Raw genomic sequence first — 13,297 nt, forward strand, 5'->3', positions numbered from 1 at the left:
ATCAATCTTTCTTCCTTTTAATTCAGCCTTCTACTCGTTCACTTTTATAACCATTTGGAATGGAACCACATCCATGGCAGGAGTGTGGGTTCTTGTCTGGTTCTTACTTCTGCCACCAAAGGTGGATGGAGGTTATGTTCCCCCCCCGCCCCTCCGTTTCTTTGTCTGTCTGTGAGCAAGCTATCTTTAAAAGTTGTGGACGGATTCAGACAAAACTTGATGGACAAGTTGGATGTGTGACAAGAACGAACTGATCAGACTTTGGTGAAGATCCGGATCCGGATCCGATCCTGGAACTTATTATTTTTAAAGTAATTCTTCACCATTGAGAGATAGGACCAAAACCAATATGCAGGGTGTCCCAAAAAATATACAACTTTTCATCTGCAAAGAGGATGGTCATAACATGTATTTAAAAAATAAGATATATGGCTGGATAGAAAGCTGAAAGGTTGAAGTTTATTGTACCAATGTCAAAATTACCACCAAAATTTAAATTTTTGTGTAGATTCATAGTTTTCTTTTCGACCACATGTTCGACGTTGGCTCCACGTTGTCCGATCACTGCCTGCAAACACGTTGTCATGTTCTCCATCACTTTGGGAAACGTTTCCTGAGAAATGTTCTGGATTTCTCGGTGGATGTTTTCCTTCAGCTGATCAAGAGTCTGAGGCCTAGGGTTTCCATAGATCCTGTCCTTGAGATACCCCCACAAGAAGAAGTCTGGAGGAGTAAGGTCAGGGGAATATGGTGGCCACTCAACGTCTTCGTAGAGAGAGATAAAGCGGCCCTCAAAATGTTGGTTGAGAAAACGCCTTGTTTCCCTGGCTGTATGGGGCGGTGCCCCATCCTGCTAGAACCACTGGGTTCTCATCTGGATCAGGTTGTTTCTCCTACGGGCCTGAGTACGTAGCTCAGGCAGATAGAATTCCTGAATCATTTCGTGACAGTTCCTCTGGTTTACCGTGCAAGTGCATCCCTGGTCATCTTCAAAGAAGTATGGAACAATTATCCCATACCAACCAACCGCCACCCACATGGTGACTTTGAGAACAGATCGAGGCACCAGTTCAGTTGATGCATTACCAGGATTTTCAGTTCCCCAGTACCGAAAGCTTTGCTTGTTTACCTCCCCGGACAAGTGGGCATGGCATTCGTCCGTCATGTGAAGTTTTTTGAGGAAGTCTGCATCTTCCTCCAACTTTCCTGAGAACCAATTTGCAAAGTCTAGTCGTTTGCGTTTCTGTTGATCAGTAAGCACCGTTTCCGTTTGAATTTTGTATGGAAAGGCATGAATGTCTTGGCGAAGGATCCTCTGAACGGTGCTCTTATGAATGTTTGTCTTGGCAGAAAGTCGTCGAATCGATTTTTTTTTTTTTTTGGACTGAACGACCGCCTGTGTCACCATTTCCACATTTTCTTCACTACAACCTGTCCTCTTCCGACCACTATGATCCTTGTGAAGGTCACAGATGGTTCCCACATTGGTAAACTTTGCGATGGTGCACTTTATTGTCCGAAAGTTTGGTGCGTGGCTCAAGTGGATACAGAAATGTCTGAGTAAAGACTTTGCACCTGTATGACACTTTTCGTCTGGTGCCAAAGTTCAACAATTTTCGTCCGTTGTTGTACGGTCAGTCTTGGCATTTTTCTGGCGCTTGCTTGGTATCAAAATAAACTTCAGGGTCTCTGCAACAAGAAATGAAGCATTAGTGACAAAATTACTGCTTTTTTAGGATCAAACGAAGCATTTTAAAAGTTGTATATTTTTTGGGACACGCTATACAGTGTAGCATGAAAGCTCAAAATGTTGTGGACGAGTTGGGTAGGTGACAAGAACAGGCGGATTCGAGTTTGGTTCAGGTCCGGATGCATATCAGGCCTATCGGTGAGAAACAAAACAGAAACCGTTCCGCCTGGTGGAGGTACGCACTCTACCGAGTGCCAGTCTAGTTTACCTTCAGTTTTGGATGAGACTAAAATTTAATGTGATCCAAACGTTTAATACAGTATATCCGCTTGATTGGTTTTGCTTGAGGGTGTTGTTATGGTGGTTGGGGGTGGGCTATGTGGTAGTAAAGCATTTGATTACTCGAGTTGAACCGTTCTTCATCTGACCCTTTCAGCAGCGAGGAGAGAACCGAGGTTGTGCCTGGCTTCGAATTCACAGTAAATTCTGTTTGGCCCGAGATTGTCCGAGCTTTGGAGCTTCGGTTGTCGTTCCTCTTCAATCCCGGCAATCCAGATCTCTTCCACGAGGTGTGTTGCTTTGGCCACTGTCACTCCATCACCAGACTGCTTGCATCAGCAAGCTGTTTGCTTGCCTTGTGAGAGGTTTTCTTGTGGTGTAAACGCCGTTTGAGACTGTTTTTATTACTTCTCTTCAACAGCGATATTCCATAAGCTTTGAGTTCTTGAGCAATTTTGAGAAGCAATGCAGCTCGCAGGCGAGTGTTAAGCGTCTCCGCCGCCATCCTGCTTACGAGAACTTCCACAACAAGTGGAGCCTTCCAGTCTACTTCCAGATCCGGTAAATTGCAAATACACCGATTCTGCTGTTTGTGTTTTCATCAACCGGTGATCTTTTTTCCCTTTATTATCTTGCCAAAACGAAGTTTTTGCAAGATATGTTTCGTCAGCTTGTATGTTTTTTATTTTTATTTTTTTTGTTTGTTTGTCTGTAATCACGTATAAAAAATTCTGCAGAGCACAGTTATCATTGGAAATTTTTGTAACTTCGCATATCAGATGCCAATGGAGGTCCCTTTCAGTGCACAAAATTTTGAAGGTCAAAGGTCAAGGTCACTTTGTCACAAATCAGGGGAGTCGACGAAACCCTTATTTTTTGAGTAATTTTGATCAGATCGTCTTCAAACTTCATGGGAATATAGTTCATGGTCTGGCGCTCAGCTGATTAATTTTTGGTGGCGATTGGCCTTGACCTTCATATGTTTTTATTTATTTATTTTTTTTGGTCTGTGATCACGTATAAATCACTCTGCAGAGCACAGTTATCATTGGAAATTTTTGTAACTTCGCATATCAGAGGCCTATAGAGGTCCCTTTCAGCGCATAAAATTTTGAAGGTCAAGGTCAAAGGTCAAGGTCACTTTGTTGCAAATCAGGGGAGTCGACGAAACCCTTATTTTTTGAGTAATTTTGATCAGATCGTCTTCAAACTTCATGGGAATATAGTTCATGGTCTGGCGCTCAGCTGATTAATTTTTGGTGGCGATTGGCCTTGACCTTCATATGTTTTTTTTTTTTGTTTTGTTTTGTTTTTTGGTCTGTAATCACGTATAAATCACTCTGCAGAGCACAGTTATCATTGGAAATTTTTGTAACTTCGCATATCAGAGGCCTATAAAGGTCCCTTTCAGCGCATAAAATTTTGAAGGTCAAGGTCAAAGGTCAAGGTCACTTTGTCGCAAATCAGGGGAGTCGACGAAACCCTTATTTTTTGAGTAATTTTGATCGGATCGCCTTCAAACTTCATGGGAATATAGTTCATGGTCTGGCGCTCAGCTGATTAGTTTTTGGTGGCGATTGGCCTTGACCTTCATGGTTAGCACCTGAGGTCAAACATATTTGACCCCAAGGTCAAATTTTCAAGTTTTCGGAACCATATTGTGTAGCACCTCAAATTGAACACCTCGATGAGTGCTTTCTAGATATGTCAAGCTTGAGACATTATGACATCATTTGGTGACGTTATGAGGCAAACACATATTTTTCATGGTTACTCTGCAGAACGATTCTCATCGGAATCTCTCGTAGGCAGATATTCCTCAAGGAGTCGCTCCTGGTGGATAGCAGCTCTGTTCACCTTAGTGTGACCTTAAAGAACTCACACATGGTCACCTTTTGGCAAGATACGGGTCAGCCTGCGGGTGACATTGGTTTTATTTTTTTTTTAATCTCCTGTGTCTTCTTTGTTGAAGGTTAAAGGAGTTTTCTGGAAGAGTGGAGACTGTAATGATGGAAGAACTTCAGGTAGCACCTGGTGAGACTCCTTTCCCTTGGAACTTGTACACCTGCTGCAGGAGCTATTGGGCTTTGTTTGAGTATGTGGATGAACTGTCTATTGTGCAGATGGAAGTGTGTTCAGACTGTTGGTGACACACACACTCTGGGTGAGCATGGAACAGTGTTGGGCTGAACCTGTGTACCTTCCAGCCCTTGCCCACCGCTTCTGGAATGTCGTTCTTGAGTTCTTGGGCCGCTATATCTGCTGGATGAATGAGGTTTGTATGTTTACTAATACATATATATATATATATATATATATATATATAGATTTTTTTTTTTTTTAAATATACCATGATATCATTTTGCAAACTGGGATTGATCTGACCCATTTGTTCTGCGACAGGTTTTAGAGTTAAAAATAAGTGAAGTGCCTGCTGCCAAAGACCAGAATGCAAGCCTTCAACTATCTCGCTCAAATCCGAATCTAGCAAACCTCAATACCACAGCAATGGCACCGGCAGGAACTACCGCGGCACTTAAGCATTCTTTGACCGTTTCAAACTTGAAGAACGAGGATTCTACCAACCATGATGCTTTCGCGACTTCTGGTTGTGTGCCCTCACCAGATCAACTCATTGCAGTCCTGGCTGATGCAGATACACTACAGGACAAGGTGAGTATCTGCAATGCTTTGTGGGTATATAAAAACCTGGGGACGTTGGATGTGGGCTGCTTGGAGGAATGGCTTTGCGTAAAGGTCAGGGTTCATATGTGGGGGGTGTTCAAAAGGTTGAACCGACGAGATACTCACAATCATTCAATAAATGCCAAGGAAAAGTATAATAGTAAGTATACATAAATAAAATATTATAATTATACATTTATATTGAGAAAAAATGTAAAAATCTAAAATATGCATGGGATCTGTGACTGTTGTGTCTGATAAGCAGAAGTTTCCTAAACACCCCTCGGTCCAATAAGCTACAAACAATGCTCGAATGGCGTTGTCCCCAACATGGTTTCTTTGACTTGAGAACGTCACACATCCACTGATGCAGGAACTCCATTATCTTGATAATCACATTCTACTTCTTCCACAAGCCTCGACGATGAATAAAAATTATGTACTATATATATATATATATAATACATATATTGGAGGACCATCGAGTCAAGGTGAGGACAGAGACTTACCTGCACATGGTGTGAACACTCTTAAGGAGGTGGAGGAGAAACATTCCCCAAAGGAGGAATAAAATTACCATCAAGGGGGAAATGAAACTGAAGCAATTGAAGCAAATGGATGTGTTGTAATATTAGGAGAGGAGTGTGGTTGTAAAAAATTGAAGATTGATGGTTTAATGAGCTACAAGAGATGTTGTTGTAAAATAATTGAGTGATTATAAATGATAATCCCATGTGCATCACAGTTTGAGTAACTCTGATTGTTCGGTTTGCTTTGTCCACCGTCTGCTCTTAGCTTGAAGATCTTTTGACAACAGTTGTGAGACCTCGCGTGGAGGATCTTGGATTTTTCAAGCATGATCTCCTGGCAGGTGAGTTGCCTTGGACATGTATTTCCTTCAGAATGCGGTGTTCCAAGAGAGCACATTTTGTGGTTTATTAGCATTGCTGTTGGTTATTTTGTCAGGGGCCTTGCAGGACAGCCTGAATGGCCTGTTGGCCATCGTTCCACGATATGTACAACGTGTAACCGAAGAGCTGGCTCACGCATGCTGCGTTTGTCTGCGCAGTGCCCAAGATGTACCACGGTTGTATCGCCGCACCAATAAGGTGAGAATTTCATGCTATTCACTCACTGAGGTTTCATTGTTGTTCACTTTCTCCAACTATAGTAAGTTGTGATAATTTTAACGAGTAATAGGCGTCCACAGCCCTCCTTGACCAGGTTGTGGAACGTTGGCCGAGACCCTTGTGCGAATGAGACGAAAAAGGACTCTACTGAAAGTTCCGGTCCACACAAAGTTCGGGATAATATTTTGGTGCTCATCATCTTCTTTGTTGTCTATTGTGCCACAACACTGACACACCACGAATGATAGAGATTTTAGAGATGGTGCAAGATTAATTTTCTCGAGTTTGAGCTGAGAAAAACCCAAGCTAGTGTTTTTTAAAAATTATTATTATTTTTCCCCCCCCTGTAAATTCCTGGGAAATTGATTCGGGATTCCTACCTTTTGCTGTGTTTTTATTTTTATTTTTATAATGTTTTTGGTTCAGGATTGAAAATTTGGGCTCAAATCATCTCTCGTCGCAAGTGGGCTTGGGCAGTTCTTTAAATTTATATACCGGTGCTGAACTGCTGCCTCGATTCCGAAAGGAAATCTACTTCTTTCTATTCTTCACCAAAATCTCATCAATTCGGCCTTGTCACACACCTTACCTTCTCAACTCGTTTCGTCAGAACCTGTCTTTAAGTCTTTTCTTTTAGATATCCTGCACACAGACAAACAGGGGTGAAACCATAACCTCCGTCCATCTTCGGTGGTGGAGAGAATAAAGAGAAATAATTTAATTGTAAAATTTATGTTTAATGAGTAAAGAAAATCAATGGCGTGATTTATATGATATAAAATGATTGGTATATTGCCGATCATTTTATATTTTATTTATTTGTATGCAGCCTTTGGCTGCTTGGTTCAGGTCAGGTTCAGGTCAGGCCAGCGCCGTTCTGCTTTGCTGCGTCATTTGCTGGGGTCACGGCTGTTCCGCTGATGCAATGCCCCCGTTACCAGCACGCTGGTACTCATTTCACCGACCTCAGAAGGATGACAGGCTGAGTCGACCCGCCTGTTGTTGATGTAACGGCATGACGGGCTTGAACTCCAGGCTCTAAGATCTTAAGCCAGCCACCATAACCGTTAACCCAACACCAGGATATCATTTTATATGTTATATAAATCATGCCAAATAATAAAGTTTCTTCAAATTAATCAAAACCTTCAGGAAAATTGTGAAAAAAAAAAAATTCGTTTGGATAAAAAATGTGAACCCAGTTTACCCGGGCGGCGTATTGAGCAACAAGACCACTCCTCGATTGCTCTTGATTTTCTTTTGTTATTATTAATTTTTTTATTTGCAGTTAATAAATATGCCACGATGTCTTTGCTGTTAAGAAACATGAAGATTTTTGGGATTTCATAACAGCCTAATGTTGTCTTGTCGGATCCCGAAAGGAGGGGCTGAACACGCATGCACACAGTTCGTGAGTACTGAGTATGTGTCTGCTCATTTCCTTCACAACTTGAACAAACTACATGCAGAAAAAAGTAGTAGTCTTTGTCTGTTTCGTAAAGAATGGCAGGAGAAGCTTTTGATGTAATTTTCTGAACCAACGAAAGGATTCTCGATGGACGAAGTGAGAGAAGGCAGAGTAGGAATGGATTCTGGAGAATTGGAACCGTTACAGGCGGGTAATCGGCTCTCGAATTTAGGGTTCAATTCTTCGTTCCAATGAAGGGAATCGATTCTAACCAGCGGATCGATTCTTTCGTCCAAGCCTAATGGCAAATGTAGATGTACTTGTGCAGTGTACTATGTGCAATTGCTTTCCCAACACAAAGGAAAGGCTCATCATCTTGTATTGTATGGTCTTCAGAGCCATCCCACAACCAAGTTGACTAAATAAGAAATGTGTGAAATGGTAAGAACTAGCTAGCTAGGTAAGAACTTCAGACAAAGTTACATGATTATTGGATGGAAAATGTGGCCGTTGTTCCAAAAAATCCTTTTTTCTGTCGGCATGGGTTGCAGTTTCACGAAGCACGAACAAACTGCTTTGACTTTGCATCGTTCGGCCTCGGCTGAATATTCCTCACTCTCTCCCTCCCCCTCCTCCTCTCCCTCCCCCCTCCTCCTCTCCCTCCCTTCCCCCTCCTCGCCCTTCCCCACTCTTTTCTGATGTTATTTTTGCAAAGAAAACGTAATGTTTACTCATGTTCTGAATCTCAAAACTGAAGTGTCAATATCTTGAGAATGGCCCTTTTGGATAACCACCAATATGTTTTACTAAGAACTAAATATAATTCTTCTTCTTCATTTAGGACTTCTGGTGTAAGACAAAAATGCATCAAAACAAGCTTTATTAGCGCTCCGCTGCCAAAATGAAGATATTTGTGGCAAGTCTCTGTTCGTATTTATTTATTTTTCTCGCACAGATATACCGGTGGGCTCATTCGAGTATCCTGCGTCGGAGTGGTGACCCGTCCAGGATTGTGCCCAATAGCCCAGGAGACTGCTTTGGCAGCACTGACGCTCTGTACAGAGTATGGTCCCGACGGATGGATGGATATCGGGATATACTGGTTAAAAAAAAAAAAAAAAAATTAAATGCTTAAAATTTTTGACGCAGGTTCCAAAAATACACAACGGTCCATTTCGTATTCATGTATGACGTACTCATCGTTGACACATGGTAATGTTTCAAAGTATTCTCACATGGGGCTCCCCCCCCCCATGATGAGAACTTCCAACTTAAACTTGTATGAAAAATGATTTTGTTTCAAAGTGAGATCAGTACTGGTTGGTACCTGGCACAGGCCGGTGTCCATCACTATCGCGGATCAATCGCCGTGTCGATGTGACTATCATGGATCGCCGTACTGGTATGACTATTGCGGAACACCATGTCGGTAATCGGCACGGGCCTTCTAAAACACACCTGATTCATAAAAATAACCAATTGGCAATTGCTTTAAAAATCATCCATGAGGGCAAAGAACAACGCGATTGCTTGTCCGGAGCTCAGATGCTGAGGTTTAAAAGTTAAAACCTACTGTACTAATTTCCTGGTCGTCTTGACGTCAAACGTTCCACTGGTCCAGGTGTAGCCGGGATGCCGAGTGCATCAAAGCTTTTAAAATCATGTACGGTATTTAAACATTGTAAACACCTTTCTTAAATTTATTGGTGATATACAGGATTATTAGGGTAATATATACAGTCAAATGGACTGGGTAACTTATTGTTTTTCTTCTGTTTATTTATTATTTTTCTTTTTCCGCCGGCAATTTTCGGGTTCTTTCACTTTAAAAATCATTTTCTCAGGAATGGTAAGTCCGATCGACACAAAATTTTCACCATAGTATGTATCTTTTTTGATAGCATACTCAATTGATAATTTGTAACGTGGTACGGGCACTATCTTGCAAAAACTGATAAACTTTGGAGCTCTGTATCTCTGAAACACTGCAATGGAAAAAAAAATTCTTCATACATTTTAATGAACTCCCCATCGGGAACACGGGTGATTTTTCATGACGTCATCAGTGAAGCGGTATGCCGGTGAAAATTCGTCGGGGAGAACGCTGCACAGGAAAAATCTGAAATTTATTGAGCCTCATCTCCACAACAATTCACCGTTGAAAAAAAAAATGACGTCATTGGTCACTTGGTTCGGCAGCCATCTTGTTTTGAAAAAAAATATATATATATATATATATATATATATATATATATATCTTCGTCTCCAGAACGGCTGGACAGATTGAGGCGAAACTTTACACACACATTCCCCATGACGTCCTTTTTCAAGTTTGTTAATTTCTTATTGATAGGTCACAAGGTTTGGTGGGCATCTTGAATTTACCCTAAAACCTTCAAACAACTCCTCCAGAACGCCTGGTCAGATCAAGAGGAAACTTCACATATGTATTGCTTACGAGTAGTGAATACAAGTTTGTTAATTTCTAATTGATTGGTCACATGGTTTGGCAGCCATGTTGGATTCAAGAAAATATTTAATATTGTTTTCTCTGGAACCACTTATCCTATTGATGCAAACCTTTGCGACTATCATTTAAGTCTCATGTATCAAAGTGGGATGTCTGGGTACCCGGTCATCACTGCCAGCAGTTATAAAGTGGCAGTTCTAGTTATTTTTTGGTATGCCGGATATTCAGAATTTCAACACCGGGATATTGCCAGACCCTATGTCTGTCTAACCTTCCTCATACACAACTGGTGCAGACAGCATCAGCACTTTTATCCTCAAAACCTCTGTCTACACTGTCTGCTCATTAAAAAATATATATATTTGCATACAGGAGCTAGAACACAGAACGGATCAGGATGTAACAGGACGAAAATAACAATAAAAAGAGGGGATTGGGAGAAGCACACCAACGGCAGGAATGAGGGACAAAATGGAGTGAGGCTTGGAGGAATGAGGTACAAAGGCACATGGGGTGGGGTCGACAGGATGGATACAGCTGAAAATTATTGATCGCAGAAGTGGAAGGAAAAACTGGAAACCTGGAAGGAGGTGAACTTGGGCATGGTGAACGAGGGTAGAAAAGATCATGGTTTTGGATGGGGGAGGGGGGTATGATCTGAGATGGTGGTGACCAGCTGTTCTAAAAACCTGGAGAGAAGAATGAAAATGAAGAGAATGTGGAATTTGTTCCACAAGTGGGGGGGGGGGGGGGAAACTAATGAGTATTGGTGAGCAGCGATCCTGCATTTCGGTAGTTTCAACGGAAGGAGGTTGATGGTGGACCGTGTGTGCCCTGCAGAAATCTGGGGATCCCTTGTCTCCCTCCATCTCATCCATCCAGCCCCCCCCCCATCTTTTTGTCCTCACTCCTCCACCCCTCCTTCCTCTCACCTCTCTTCCAACTTTAATGAAGTGGTAAACAATGGGTGGTTGTGATGAGTTCCCACAGGTGGTTGTGTTGTGGTTTGGAGGTGGTTGTTGTGCTGTGGTGTTTGTATTGTCATGGAGTGTGCGGGTTGGGCGGATGCCGGATAGGCACCGTTTTGGTGGTCGGGGCTGCTCATGGGTTTGAATTTTGGGATTTGGCTCAGGTTGAGAGATTCTGGGGCTTATTGCATTATGGTTGTAAAACGTGCACTGAAATTAAATAAAGGCACAAAACACTGGCATCTCCGGGCATTGATGAGCATTGCAGCTCGAGATCGATGGGCTCTAGGGTCTCTTGGCCTAAGCTGGGTTTTGGGGTTTGAACTGTGGGGTTGGGCAGCAGGTCAAGCAGCTGGAGAGGTGTTCGTTTCTCCAGTTCGCGTGTTATTTGGCATTTCAGGAGGTGTGTGACCCCCTCCGAGACATCCAGTTCCAGAGCAGGTAAACATGGTGGCAACCACAGTTTGCATCACAAACCTCAAGGGAAGCCCATGTAGTAATCTTTTTAAAAATGGTGTAGGCTGTTTGAAGGTGACAGGTGGTTTTGCCATCCTGTTTGAATGTGCTGTTTTAACGTACCCCATTTTGTTCAATCTTTTAGTAATGCAATGCTGGTAGACGGGATCATCCCGCCCCCTGCTTTGTGCTGCCGTAAGCAGTTTTTAATGAGTTATACTGGGTGGCTTGCCATTTCCTTCCCAACATCAGTCTATATCGAGGCTCATGGACAGCGAGAACACAGAATGGATGAAGATGTAATGAAACAGTAAAAAGATGGGGTCGGGTGGGGTAAAATGTATTGACGTATATTATACCACTAATCCGCAGCGAGGTGGTTACATTGTTTATCACAGGGATACGACAAATTTATTTATTATTTAGATTTGCTACCCTCACCGAAGGAGAGGGCACTGCATTTGGGTCTCTGTCTGTCTGTCTGTCTGTCTGTTCGTCCGCACAGAAATTGTGTTTTTTTTCCACAACCGCTTGTTGGATTGAGAAGAAATTTTCACCAAAGGAGCAACCTTTGGTGTCCAATTGGTCAGGTTTGGTCAGGATTGGTCAGGTGTCCAATCAAAGCGGGACGTCTTGGTATCCGGTCATCACTGCCAGCAGTTATAAAGTGGCAGTTCTTCTTTTGTCTCATTAATTACGCAACACACCAGTACACAAACACCACACAAACCACGTCCTGGCGAGGGTCTGCAATCTCTGATCACTCTTTTCCTTGTTATAACTGTATGACAAAGAACGAGCTCATAATTTTATTGCCAAAAGTTCTTCCAAAAGCCGAGATAGAAAAAGATGAACAAACCGTGTCGAGGAATTGTGTGCGATTCATGAAGGATTCAGCCAATCACAATGTCCAAATGGATTCCTGGTCTTACCCTCTACCTCGACTGTGGTTTAGAAAAATGTAACCTTCAACCAACACTTTTAGCTCAGGGACTGCCTAGTATGTATATACATGTGGTGAAAATTGACCCCTCCCCCCCCCCATGCATACGTAATAAAGAGATCAGCCCGACGGAAAACAAGAAGTGGGCATTTAGGATGGTTGCAATCTGAAAGTTTACTTTTGATAACCGTTTGGTTATTGCTGTGCTTTAGGAAGCGCCCAGCAAGCCTTCTCCGTACATTGAGAGTGCCATGAGGCCACTGCAGAGACTCCTGAGTGATCATGCATCGTTTTTGCAGCCCAGCCGGCTCCACGACTGTCTCGTTGCCATTTTGTGTGTGTGCACAGAGAGGTACACCCATTCACCACAATGGAGACGAAGAATAGAAAAGTTTAGAAGCATATTTTTGATGTATTTAAATTGTCACAACTTGTTGCCCTGCCCTCACAGATACCATGAAACGGTATCAGAAGTACTGACGTCCGTTCGAAAGATGGAAGAAAGTCTCAAAAGACTGATGCAGGCCCGGAGGACAAACCCATCCGTTGCCTCCGCACGTGGGGCTGGTACGAGCGACGACGATAAGATCCGGCTCCAGCTTCACCTGGACGTCCAGGCTTTCTCCAGCCAGGTGACCTTGAAATATATCGCGACATGTTCCGCCATCATACGGTAAAAGCTGTTTCGTACTTGTACCGGTTCACACACCTTCTCGGTTCAATGGGGATAGTGGGGGTAACATATGAAGTGCAAAATGATGACGTCGTCGTGCGCCGGCTACCTTTCAGGTGGAGCGTTTGGGAGTTTCGTTTGCCGAGGTTCCTCCATTACAGCCGCTCATGGAGATGGTGCGAGCTTCTCTCGTGCTGTTGTCTGATGACGCGTTGAGCCCTGCGAGTGCCGCTCCATGAAGCCTCGGCCTCTTTCGTTCAAGAGGCGACGGTGCCCTTAGATTACAGGTGATGGGACGAGGATACTCGACAAACAGGATATATATATATATATATATATATATATATATATATATATATATATATATATATATATATATATATATATATATATATATTAATAATAATACAGCAAAGAATGTGCGGAAAAAACAAAAAACATTTTGCTCTTTGAAGATAACTTTTTACCGATGTACATGTGCTGTAAATAGTGTACATTGTGCAAATAATCAAACGTTTATGAAATGATGTCCCGTGTTTTCATCGTCTCCTCTTTACATCGTGTACGATTACCAACATCACGTGAAACGGAGACC

The 13,297-nt window shown here is 42.5% G+C and overlaps 1 protein-coding gene across 2 annotated transcripts in view; it reads left to right on the plus strand.

Annotated features, from left to right (window-relative positions):
- Positions 1-13,090, plus strand: part of COG2 (component of oligomeric golgi complex 2) — a 31,272-nt gene extending 18,182 nt beyond the window's left edge. Inside the window, exons 9-18 of one of the 2 annotated variants that reach the window (XM_085856441.1) lie at positions 2,127-2,259; positions 2,391-2,530; positions 3,942-4,003; positions 4,093-4,244; positions 4,373-4,642; positions 5,450-5,525; positions 5,621-5,763; positions 12,242-12,381; positions 12,481-12,661; positions 12,819-13,090. In XM_085856441.1, coding sequence (XP_085712567.1) covers positions 2,127-2,259; positions 2,391-2,530; positions 3,942-4,003; positions 4,093-4,244; positions 4,373-4,642; positions 5,450-5,525; positions 5,621-5,763; positions 12,242-12,381; positions 12,481-12,661; positions 12,819-12,941 — 1,420 coding nt within the window. In that variant the 3' untranslated portion in view covers positions 12,942-13,090. The remainder of the gene's footprint in view (positions 1-2,126; positions 2,260-2,390; positions 2,531-3,941; positions 4,004-4,092; positions 4,245-4,372; positions 4,643-5,449; positions 5,526-5,620; positions 5,764-12,241; positions 12,382-12,480; positions 12,662-12,818) is intronic. The other variant, XM_085856442.1, reaches the window with a different exon arrangement.
- Positions 13,091-13,297: the final 207 nt, after the last annotated feature.

This window comes from Eptatretus burgeri, chromosome 15, assembly GCF_056783735.1.
Source record: "Eptatretus burgeri isolate ZD-2024b chromosome 15, Ebu_testis_v1, whole genome shotgun sequence".
Lineage (NCBI taxonomy): Eukaryota > Metazoa > Chordata > Myxini > Myxiniformes > Myxinidae > Eptatretus > Eptatretus burgeri.